Below are 12,523 nucleotides of genomic sequence, written 5' to 3'. Positions count from 1 at the left end.
ACTTTAGTAAGCAGTGACGTGTTTTTTGGTGCACATTTGGGTGAAAAATCTAAGTCTTACGTCCTGTGCTGCCGGTCCCATGAGAATTTTGCGCTGTTGGGTATTGCGCTGTTGTGTGTGTGTGCGTATGTGTGTGTATGTGTGTGTGTGTGTGTGTGTGTGTGTGTGTGTGTGTGTCTGTGTGTGTGTGTGTGTGTGTGTGTGTGTGTGTGTGTGTGTACGTTATGCGCAAGGAAAATGTTACCGGTTGGCCAAAAAACACTAAAGTATTTCGCCGTAGGCTATCGTTTAGAGTAGCGTGACTGCGCAAGTTGGGTTACACCCTGTCTATACTCTGTCTACAGCACAGATATCTGTACAGTTAAATTATTTACTCCTGCAGACCAGTTTTGACTCAAGCAGCCAACAAACGTGTTACAATTCACTACGGGCAATCAAACAAGGTAAGATAGACGTTCTGTTGGTCTCTACCAGTCTAAGTACGCTGACTATAAGATAAATTTGCAATTGCCATGGGAGTTTGGCCACCGAAGGGTTTGATCGGCCAGGAGGGTGAATGTTTCCCTTTCCGCGGACTGACTCGCCTGGCCTAATATGCCCTTTTTTGTCAAATTCTAAGATCCATACATGTCCCCTTAGGAAGGCCTGGAGAAGGCTAACGGTCTGTTCTTTGCTTACCTGTTGGCCAAACACTCTGGAGGAGGAAACTTTGTATAATTGTGAAAGGGGGAGGGAACTGGCGCCTTGGGGAGTTACAACAGTGTGTATTGAAGTTCATTGGAATGTGAAAAATATTTAAGAATAGCGATCATTCGGTTAAAAAAATTGATCAGCTCATCAGGCTACTTATCACAAAGTGGTAAAAACACTACAGAGCCAAATCAAGCCAAAGCCGATTGTAAGCTACATTGACTCAGTGACCTGTCAGTCTGGGTCTATATAACTTATGATTTATGGCCATTGAGGCCTTCCAGACTCTTTTGCTGGTGTAAACCCGGCTGAAAACTCACAAATTTTGTCCTCGGAATGGTTTTGTAATCAAGCCAACGCTCACGGACAAGACGATTAAAGTAGATTTTTATTTGTGATGTTTTTCTTTCTAATTATATCGGAGATGTGTGAAGCGGCTTGGTCTGACATAGGTGTGTCATTGTGCACATGTAACTGATCCTTGCGACAATCTGTTTAAGGTACCGCCCAGGAGTCTTCTGTCCCGATAACAATGAGTCATGCCTTTGATACTTTTTCTGTACCCTCTACACTATCTGACCGTCAAGAAAAAAAATGTTCACTTTGCGTTGAGATCATTTTCAAGAATCTTGAGACTTAATAAAATGATCTCAAGATTCTTACGAAAAATCTCAAGATTGACTCAATACATCTCAAGATTTACCACAAAATCTCAATACTTTTGGAAGAAATCTAAAGATTTTTTTGATTTTCAACGAGGCTCTTAGACCCTCGCTGTGGTTGAAAGGATCCAATGAGTACCAGAGAAGTTTTTCACAAAATATCAGCAATGTAAGTTTAAGCTGTCAGGGGCTACAAGCATTTGTCCAAAGTGCTATGCTCAGTCCAATAATAATCTGATCGCTGTAAGCAATATTCTACAAATGGTTATTTCTAACCAAAAATTATTGTACAACGATTAATAACCGTATAATACTAACTGATTATGAGTTATTTGTCAATTTTCTTTAATGCTCGTAATTTTCAGAAAAGTATGTATTTGCCCAAAAGTTATGCCTTGTCACTTTATATAGACTGCTCACACAAGACATCCAGAAAGTATTGCTCTGTTAAAAGGTTGCTTCAATCTGGGCACAAGACCTTCTAATAACATTGTTAATTTTACTTTTTTTATCGAAAACATAGAGAATCAAAATTTTTCTTGTTACAATCTTTTGAATATGTGTGATTTTCATCAACTAGCCACATTTTGTTGTCAACAGATAGTTACATTAGAAGTTACGTGGCTCGAGTGGCCAACACATGGGTGTCACATGCCTTAATAAGGTTGAAATGACAAATTTGGAGACTTTTGCTTTTCATACCCATTTTGGGCATGTGAGATTAAATATAACTTTGGTGTAAAACAAAATGAAAATTCCAAAATGAATCATTTGATGAAGTGCATACCAAAAGTGTTGAATAAATTACATCATGTGGGCATGTGTCATAGGCATCCACATACGAACTTTCAGGACATATGGTTTCAATAGTAGTCGGGGGGAGGGGGGGGGGTAGGAGCCCCAGTAAACTAACATGATGGCTGATTCTCAGGATATTAAGATAGGGCATAGGATAAAAAGTAGCACTGAAAGAGAATATTAACGTTAACCTTAACGCAATACAAATCAATACAAACAATAGCAACTTAGGAATAATCAATACATACTATCATTTTACGATATAAGTAAATCAAAAATTTAATATCAACATAATATGACTAAAAGAAAGTAGAAAGTAGAAAGAAATGATAGGGGAAATGAATTTGCACCAATATGAAATGCGACATAAAAAGACTGAATGGATACTCAAACAGTTCAAACAATATTGTGTACATGTCCTGAGAACACGTCCTGTGAACATGGGCTTTCAACACCCCGAGATGAAATTAAACATTATTCTTTTAGTATACCAAGGCACAAGTGTCCAGATTCTTAAATTTTCGCCTTGATTTCCGAAGAGAGGAAAAATAAATCCCAAACTTAACAATTTTGAATTGGTCTATGTCAAAAGTGTGCATACGTCCTGGGGCCATATGTCCTGAGTATCTCCATTGACCATTAATTAAAGTTACTCTCAGTAGCCACATGACGATGCAAGATCTGCCACGTATTACATACAATGGTACCTTCAAATCCAAGATAGCGGCATTACCTAATCCATCCAAAGAGGTGGATGCATAATGGTATGGTGCATGAAAGGGTACATAAAACTGGATTTGCTTTCCTTCTGCTTTGGCGAGGTATAAATCATCCCTGCATACAGTTCCTTCAGCCGGCTGGAAAAAACACTACCAACTACGGCGTCAAGCCCCCAGTTTTAACCCTATTCAGACCGAGGGGGGGGGGGGGCATTTGAGGCCTGCGCCAACTTCGATGTCCTATAACGCCAGAACGCCTTACGTTAAAGCCACCAAATTTGGTGAGTTTTCCTAAAATATTGTTGGCAAAATTTTTACGAAGTTTGACAAATTTTCCATTTTTTCGTGTTGCCATGGCAACCGTTTGCTGACAGGCAGTTTTGCCAAAAATCACTATTTTTGGTTCTAACAATGTATTTTTCACATTTATTTGCTATATTACTGCTATTTTATTGCATAAACAAAATCTTGTATTATTTAGCATATCTTTCCTAATTATATATGCATAAATTATGCAAATTTGATGACGTCATCAGCCCAAAATCCCAGATGGCGGACCGTATGGCCAGATCAAGAATAACAAGCTAATTATCCCTTCAAATTTGTAACTACCTGGTATTTTTTCATCAAAAACCATCTAAATGAATAAATTTAGTCTATTTCCATTGCTCTTTATGATTACTTGTTGCAAAAAAAGTAGTTTTAAAAATTCAAGGTGGTGGATATAATATGGCGGAGCCTAACTCGTATCTTAGATGTGCATGACGTAGCATAACTTGAATTTTGCTGAGAATACCCTTTTTCCGGCCAATATAATCAAATTGATGACGTCATAATTACGTCATCTTACGTCAACGTAACGTAAAACGTCAAAGACTTGTCAGATATTATGTCGACATTATGTCCTTAAAATTTGGTGTCCCTAAGACACGTCGTTCAAGAGTTATAGGACTTAGGAGTGGAGGGCCTCAAAAGCACCCCCCCGGTCCAGGGATGACCAAAAAAGCCCGGTCTGAATAGGGTTAAGATCCCACTGAGCTGGACTGAAAGACAACGTCAATCATTCATTCACAAAGCTCTCTCTCTAATGTATCAGTAATGACGCACTAATGTCAACTGTTATTGAGGTATAACTATTATAAATGTGCACATTCAATGTCTGTACTTGTAAATTTAGGTAAAACTATTATGTAATTTTGAATATGTTTTGAAATATTTGTAATAAGTGTTAAACAATGCCCATTTTAATAACGATACTTCTAACGATCTGCTGTACGTGTGATGTGTACACGCCCACATAATTTAGGCTGTTGCCTGAAAAGTTGTGCTATCATAAAGTTCAAGGTCAAATTTATTCTGCTCGACTGCACAAGATGGCTATCTTTGACCTTTTCCCAACATGCAAGCGTGGCAAAGAATCAAGGCGCTATGCATATCAAGTATCTTTCCAACTGTTTTCAAAATATTCTCAGGCCTTTGTATTTTGGTCACTGTCACGTACAACGCGATGACCTGACACCTTTGTGAACCGGTGTCAGTCAATCGGTAAAGACGCAGGATCCTTTCGAGAAGCTACATGAGTGTTTCTTCAAGATAACTGAAGATTACTCTTCATACAATGGCCTTTGACAATAGATCACCCTTTGACAACAGTTGCAGGTCCCAAAAAGAAAGGTGAAAATAGTAGCAATTGGCCACCTAGACAGATGCACACTAGAGGGGATTTTTTTCCCTTTCGAAAACTGTACTTTGGGCCGGCTAACTCGTTTATTGTGTTGTCCGTCTAATTGGCCATTTTCTGCCGTCCCAGAACAACATGTGGAGTAATTCATAGAGTCTACAAGGGTCGGACAATTAGACCATATCAGAGTGGCTCTAGATCTGTTGTTCATTGACAGACACGACATTTACCTGAACCTCTGTTGTATTTGAAACCCCATCCTTAACAAAGACTTTGCTCACTGACATCACTAAATGTTATATTTACCATGAAGGGCAAGGCAGAAAAATGTATTCAGCCCAAAAGCTACCTACATTTTGCTCGACTGCACAAAACGGTGTCCTTGACCTTCTCCCAACATGCTAGCATGACAAAGAATTAAGGCGCTATATGCGTATCAAGTATCATCCCAACTGTTTTCAAAACATTCTCAGGCCTTTGTATTTTGGTCACTGTCAAGTACAACGCGATGACTTGACACCTTTGTGAACCGGTGTCAGCCAAGCAGTAAGAAAGACGCAGAATCATTTCGCGAAGCTACTTGAGTGTTTCTTCAAGATTGCTCAAGATTACGAGGGGTGATCAATAAGTTCTCGGCTCCACCTAGAAATGATAAGCACAACACAAATTTTGACGCACAACTTCATAGTATGGAGCCTTTTATCCATATCCTCCAAATTTCAAATCATTGGAGTCATTACTTTACAGGCATTCGTTTTTTTGCAAATCAGAAGGTAAGTGGCGAGAAAAAAAGTGGTGTGAATTGTGATCAGACATGTGTGGGTCGAGTTCCCCATGCCGTAAATTAACAGAAGACATTGTCAAAATGTTTGATAATGATTCTCTTCCTATTTCAAGCAACAAAAAAATTGGGTGTCTGGCTTCCAGCAGCGCAAAATGACCCGCCAAATCAGGTCAGGTCAATTGTCCCCGTTTTTTTCCTTCTCCCTTACCTAACATTACTGGATGTCGCCTGCAAAGTAATGATCACAATAATTTGAATTTTGGTACATATTTGTATAAGACTTTATACTTGACATCTTTCCATCGAAATCTGAGCTGTGCTTATTATTTCTCGGTACAGCCGAGGACTTATTGATAACTTCACGTACATGTATAAAGTCTTATATAAATGTGTACCAAATTTTAAATTATTGTGATCATTACGTTGCAGGCGACACCCAGTAACGTTAGGTAAGGGATAACGAAAAAAAAAGTGGACAATTGATCTGCAACCTGAGGTGTGCGGGTCAAATTGTCTGATCACACTTCACCCTTCTTTTTCTCGCCACTTACCTTCTAATTTAGAAAAAACGAATGCCTGGTCAAGAACTTATTGATCACCCCTCGTACTCTTCATACAACGGCTTTTGACAATAGATCACCCTTTGACACAAGTTGCAGGTCATCAACAGAAAGGTGAAAATAGTAGCAATCGGCCACCTAGACAGATAACATGCACTTTAGGGGCAGTTTTTTTCCATGTCAAAAACTGTAGTTTGGGCCGGCTAACTCCTTTATTGTGCTGTCCGTCTAATTGACCATTTTCTGCCGTCCCGGACAACATGTGGAGTAATCGGTAGAGTCTACAAAGTTCGGACAATTTGACCATATCAGAGTGGCTCTAGATTTGTTGTTCATTGAGAGACACGACATTTACCTGAACCTCTGTTCTATTTGAAACCCCATCCTTGACAAAGACTTTGCTCACTGACATCACTAAATGTTATATTTACCACGAAGGGCAAGGCAGGGAAAATTTATTCAGCCCAAAAGCTACCTACATTCTGCTCGACTGCACAAGACAGGTGTCGTTGGCCTTCTCCCAACATGCCAGCATGACAAAGAATCAAGGCGCAATATGCGTATCAAGTATCTTCCCAACTGTTTTCAACACATTCCCAGGCCTTTGTATTTTGGTCACTGTCACGTACAACGCGATGACTTGACACCATTGTGAACCGGTGTCAGTCAAGCAGTAAGAAAGACGTAGGATCCTTTCGCGAAGCTACTTGAGTGTCTCTTCAAGATTACACATCTTCCTGTACGTGTATCCCGGCTACACATGTCCTTATAGCAAGGTGAGATAACGTCTTATTTAAGAGGGTAGTTTAAGGTTGGACAGTCACTCATGGAGTAGGCAAAATCTAACAGGCAATGTGTAGTGAAATTTGCTGCAGTTCACGCAAATTTAACAGGTGGCGTTTAGATCTGCTGCAGTTCAGGCACATATGTGAATCTCTCCATGCGCCAATATCAGGTTTAGTTAATCTGTTCTATTTATATGACATTCTAATAACTAGAAAAAAACGTTCGCACACGCAAACATTGGCAAAATGCCAGCTTTTTTAAAAACACTTGTTTGTATGATAGTACATGTATATCTTTAGTATATTTAACGTTACGTTAACATTCATAACCAAAATACTGCAACGTGTTCTGCATTTTTGTGATACTAATTTAGCAAATGATCAACGTATCATTTTATATCCCAATTACATAACGATGTGTAAAACGTAATTAATTGTAATTGCTAGCAGGTTCTAACAGGCTTAAAACTTGACATACATGTACATGTCTTTTTTTTACAAAGTTGTAAAAACTAAACTACAAAGCTTACAACTTACAAATTTCCACATGTGCATGTGCCTAGGCCTAGGATGGACTCCAATACCTATAGGAAAGGAATTTTCTTTGTCATTGAGCCTGTAATGGCATATGAAAATGTTCTGATAAGCGTTTTAGTTGCGTTTTATTTGAGGCCTTTGGTTTTTGCCAGTTTACACAAATTGAAGTCTTCAAACATGACAGAATGACTGTAGTCATTATACTAGTATACACCGTCCTTTGCCTCGCCTGTCACTCGCCTTCCTCCTCTATCACCTCCATGCATGGACATAACGTCCTTGGTCGGAAGCAACTGATATTTTGAGTTGCGAGTGGAAGTCACAAGTAGTGACTTCCTTTGTTTCAACGTTGGGCATGTCTGACATACTGGTCAGAGGGAATGTTCATCAAGACATGCATGTTCATAAATATATTTTATACAATGTAAGAAGATGGGCGTGTTTCTTCTGTCAGAAAGGAGGAGGGAACCGTAGAGTTACTATTATGATGTGACTTGTGTGTGACCAAGGGGACCAGTACCAAACTGTTGGAAGTGTGTCGTGGCACTGTGGTAAAGGTCACAACTTCTCTGACCCCAACGCCAAAGGCTTTCCACTTCCAGACTCGCATGTCTTCATCAGTTGCAAAAGAAATTGTTCCATGACTTGACGTCTTCCTATATTTGTCTTGCATTACCTGTTTGTCTTGCCTTGTTTTACCTATTTGTGCTATTATACAGCCCTTATGCCTCCATGTGACTGCATGCAAAGTTATGTTTTTCATTGACATACCATCTTACTTATATGTGGATGCTATCTTGCGGTCACAAATGCCCTTATTACCTGCCTGACGGTCTAAGAAGGCAAATCACAGCATTGGACTGCTATTTTTCTGACCGATCGCTCGCAGAGACAAAATCAGTACAGCGTCCGGCATTGACCCATCTAAAAACACTTTTCGTTAATAAAGAAGATGGCTAAATTTTCAAAATAGACACCATAAACATTGTAACAAGAATCGAAGCAATTGGTATCACAGCCAAATTCGTTTATGCATAAGCTTTGTTTTGTATATATTTCTTGATAAGATAAATATAAGCAGTGACTGGAAGAAAAGATAATGGATATGTAGCTGATTTGAAAAAGGTTATAATTTCTAGCACTGCTTTTGTTAGTGAAGGATTCTGGGGCTTGAAGGTCTAAAGCACAATTTGAAGAATGGCACAGATAGCTGACCAATTCTTATGAAATTTGTTGCAAATGTGGACAAAACATCCCACATCATACGTGGCATCGCCCCCTTTGTGTGATTACTGCAGCCTCGTGTCAGCTCAAAAAAGTCTGCCATCTGCTGTCTGTACATTAATGAGAAGAATTCCATGCCCAGTCCATAACTACGAAAGCCAATTGCTTATCTAGCCTCCGCAAAGATGACTGTTTGGCAAAATCTTGGCTTGCTACTCATAGCAAATGGGACTTCTAACTTAAGGGCTGAATACATGTAATCAAAACTAAAACATAGTCGACGCTTGTGTTCCTCTGTGAGGAGGCCCTCCTTCTCAAACAGCCTCTGTACTTACTTTAATAAAGATCCTTTGTACTATAAAGAACTTTTCAGAGCCCTTGCTTTATTTCCACTGACGTATATGCATCTGTAAGTAACGACACCTATAGCTGCAGTACAATGTGCACCAGCCAGGATTGCCCTGAGGATGGTGACATAAGATCACTGAAACGTGATGAAAATAAAACAAGGGTTGTGAAAAAAGGATCTTTATTCAGTGACGTTCTCGTACCAACATGATGAAACTATTTACAGATCTTTTGAACTTCAGAAATACTACTAGTATTGTCTACCTCAGTCCATCGTTCACAGACAATGGCTATCGTTGTGAGTAAGTCCTCCGCGAATCACTAATCGGTAGCGCCCATTATCATTCCTTATCCCTTAGGCCACACAATTGTGCAAATTATTTCAGTGGGGGCTAGTCTGATGTCAGTAGCGTGTGTTTGTTTATGTATTAACCCTATCCAGACTGGGGGAGGGGGGGCTAAAAGTGCCCACGGCAACTTTGACGTCATATAGCCATGGCAACGGGTTACTGACAATTAATGACATAAAATCATTAGACATAATGATATAAAAATTTCAGGAATTATAAAACTCAACAAGCCCATCACCCCCTGCAAATTATGTGACCGTACAGTAATAAACACGAAGGAAGGGGGGGGGGGGGTCGAATGTAAAAAAAAAACAGTCTGGATATGGTTAAATTTACATATTGTTTCCTGAATGATGAGTGCTAAGCAGAGAAAGCAGCGGGTCCCATTTTTAAAATGTCTTTGGTATGACACGGTCTGAGAATTAACTCACACCCTAACGAGCTCGAGTGCAAGGCGAACACAAAATAGACCATCACACTGGCAGTATATTCTAATTGATCAGGATGTGTGCTCAATTTTTTTTCTTTTAAGTTATAAGAATTTCCTTTTGTTACCTCAAGTTTGGTCTTTCTAAATGGATTATCAATATGAAGTAGTTCTATGTGTTCTGTATTTTGATTGTCCATACAGAGCCCGTCTCATTATTGAACAGATTAAGTTTGCACAATGGTTTAGTAAGTAACAAACCCCTCCATGTAAAAAAAAACGATAACATGTGCCAAACCAACTTAATTCCTTTTCAAATGTCCTTATATACCCCATGTACAAATCCAAATCAATGCATATAATTTATTGTAGTTTTATGACAGTTATGTGTGGTTTTCACACAGGCTCACAGCTACACAAAAAGGCTCCTTAATTTACCTCCATACTGAAACATCACTACCTGACTTATCATGGTCCCGAACCTCCCAAATCCATTAAATACCCTGATTTGTCTCGTCTTACTGTAAATTCTTTTATTTTCACGGGGATAAAATTTCACGGTAGGAGCGGAAAGGATTGTTTCGCGGTGTTTTAAGTTCGCGGTTGAAACGATATCATAGTACACGCCGGGACCCTTACTGATCACAAGCCGGACACCATGACGGCACATGACCTCGAACTTTTTATCACGTCTCGAACGGAACTTTAAGGAATCCTAGTATATATGCAAAAAGGGGGCCTCTGGCTAGCCATAGGGTATCGAGTTTTGATACACGATAGCAACACATTTCCATTAGATCTGCCTCTGGTTCAATTTTAACACTATCATACTTAGTTACCTTTATGATATTGATTATGAAGTAGCAGTTGTTTAAAAGTGTAAGATCGTCTTTATTTCTTCTAAATGATTCTAACAGTTTTTTCATCATACTTGGTTACATTTATGATATTGATAATGGATTAGAAGCTATTTCAAGGGGTAATATCGTCTTTATTTGTTATAGATGAGATAGTATGCGTAGCACTGAATGAACTTGCATGATAATTGACTCCTTGCTTTGTTTTGAATGTCAAGATCCAACAGATATGCCTGTAGGTGAGTTCTCCTGCACTGATAATGACCTGATAAACAAACAGCCGTGCCATGAATATGTGTGCATCGGTCGTAACTGCCACAGACCATAGCATGTATAAATTGCCGTGCAGCTCACTTGTCATTGTTACACAAAGTAAAGTTTAGAATTCTTCTTGTGCTGCAGTACTGTACAGCGTAATTCTGTTCAAACATGTTTTATTATATGTTCGTCCTGGTAAGCCCCATAAGGAGCCTTTTTTCATCGTGTACGATATAATAGATATACGCATTGATTTAGTAAGGTATCTGTTAAAAGACGTTGCATTTTTGTTCATTGAAGTGTGGGATGTGACATTTACCTGAACTTGGGGGTGTAGGGCGGTTTAGTTTTATTCAATTCGCTTCCTCTATTACCCAGAATACTATGCCCATTGTAATGTATGTAATTTTCATGCATTCCGTTAGATTAAAGGACGCAACTACATTGGTGTGACCATTTCTGCGGATATGAACGGATCTGAGTAGCCTGACGTGATAGCCAGGCGCGTTAGATAACACGAATAGACAGCCCAGTTAGTCAGCCCAGCTTTTTTGTAAACCCTACATTAAGGGATGTGCAAGGCGAATGAAGAAGGATACAAAACTGATGCATCGAAACAGTATTTCTGACGTTGCTGGCACATCTTCCCAATGAACTGACACTCTGAGCCTTCTTGAATATTTTCAGACGAAACATCGTCCTTTTTATCACTTTTTAGAGCTAACTGCTTCCCACCTGACGAATGCCATGGCGCAGTGGCAACAAACTTCTCGCATCAGTAAACAAAGTTAGTGACTGGTACATGGTGTGTGACGTCAACAGTGATACACAATAGTGCCCTGTGTATGCGAGAAGGGATCCAAATTGTGAACCAGTCGGAAGGGGAGGGATGTTGAATTAGCCCATGCACGGGCATAAGTCAAAAGTATTATTCACATCCGTCCATTTCTACATGGGCAAAGGGATGGAAATATGCTGTATTTGTTCATTTCTTGTAGATGTTGCATTTCTTGTAAGTACAAACCCTCTCCTTTTTTTTCGAACACAGAACAATGTTTTCTGCGTTGTTGTCAGAAGTCTCGATTTGCACCATCGCGGTGTTTTTGGTCGTCTTCCTCACCCTTCTCGTCTTCTTCAAACGGCGTAAGAACCTCCCACCGTCACCGAGTGGGAGCTGGCCTGTTGTCGGCCACCTGTTGTCCCTCGGCCGAGCGCCCCACCTGAAGCTTACGGAGTGGAGGAAGCAGTATGGCGACGTGTACACTGTTAGAATGGGGATGGAAGACGTGGTGGTTCTGAACGGCTGCCGGGCCATCAAAGAGGCGCTTGTGGACTACAAGGATGCTTTCTCCAGCAGGCCAAGCGTGTATGTGCTGAATCTGTTTTCTGGGTTTGGAAAAAGTGCGTACGTTCTTCTCTTCAAATTTCGCATGCCACTATGTATGGTTTTGAAATGACGATATCCTGATAGTGAACGATTTTACATCGTTATATGTAACATTTGGTGTAACAGTTGCATTATTTTTAACATGACGATTGTAAAGGTAAATTTTTAACATGATGATAATGGTATGAAATGTAATCCGTCATGTCTTTTTCTGTTCACATTGGTATGCAAATTATCCATTACTTATTTGATTTCACTTATGATTTGGAGTTATATTAGGATTAACGTTGTAAAATTGATTTGCCTTATCTTGTCTTAGTTAAATTGCGTTATTCTTTATCGATTCTTGCTAAGTTACAATTTATTTAATTTTGTATTGTCATTGATTATTGTTATGTATGTACGGGGTTTCCCCCCAGGGATCTTTGGAAAACGCCGACCATGTACCCCAGCTGG

General features: G+C 39.5%; 2 protein-coding genes across 2 annotated transcripts in view; both read left to right on the top strand.

Annotated features, from left to right (window-relative positions):
• Positions 1-346: 346 nt before the first annotated feature.
• The window catches only part of LOC118420947 (cytochrome P450 2C31-like), a 17,821-nt gene continuing 5,644 nt past the window's right edge, over positions 347-12,523 (top strand). Inside the window, exons 1-2 of the mRNA XM_035828042.1 lie at positions 347-443; positions 11,729-12,081. Of these exons, the coding sequence (XP_035683935.1) occupies positions 11,733-12,081 (349 nt within the window). The 5' untranslated portion in view covers positions 347-443; positions 11,729-11,732. The remainder of the gene's footprint in view (positions 444-11,728; positions 12,082-12,523) is intronic.
• Positions 6,563-12,523, top strand: part of LOC118420466 (cytochrome P450 2C31-like) — a 43,634-nt gene continuing 37,673 nt past the window's right edge. Inside the window, exon 1 of the mRNA XM_035827289.1 lies at positions 6,563-6,670. The gene's annotated coding sequence lies outside the window, so the exon portion shown is untranslated. The remainder of the gene's footprint in view (positions 6,671-12,523) is intronic.

Source organism: Branchiostoma floridae, chromosome 8 (assembly GCF_000003815.2).
Source record: "Branchiostoma floridae strain S238N-H82 chromosome 8, Bfl_VNyyK, whole genome shotgun sequence".
Taxonomy (NCBI): domain Eukaryota; kingdom Metazoa; phylum Chordata; class Leptocardii; order Amphioxiformes; family Branchiostomatidae; genus Branchiostoma; species Branchiostoma floridae.
This window is presented reverse-complemented; position numbering and strand designations above follow the sequence as displayed.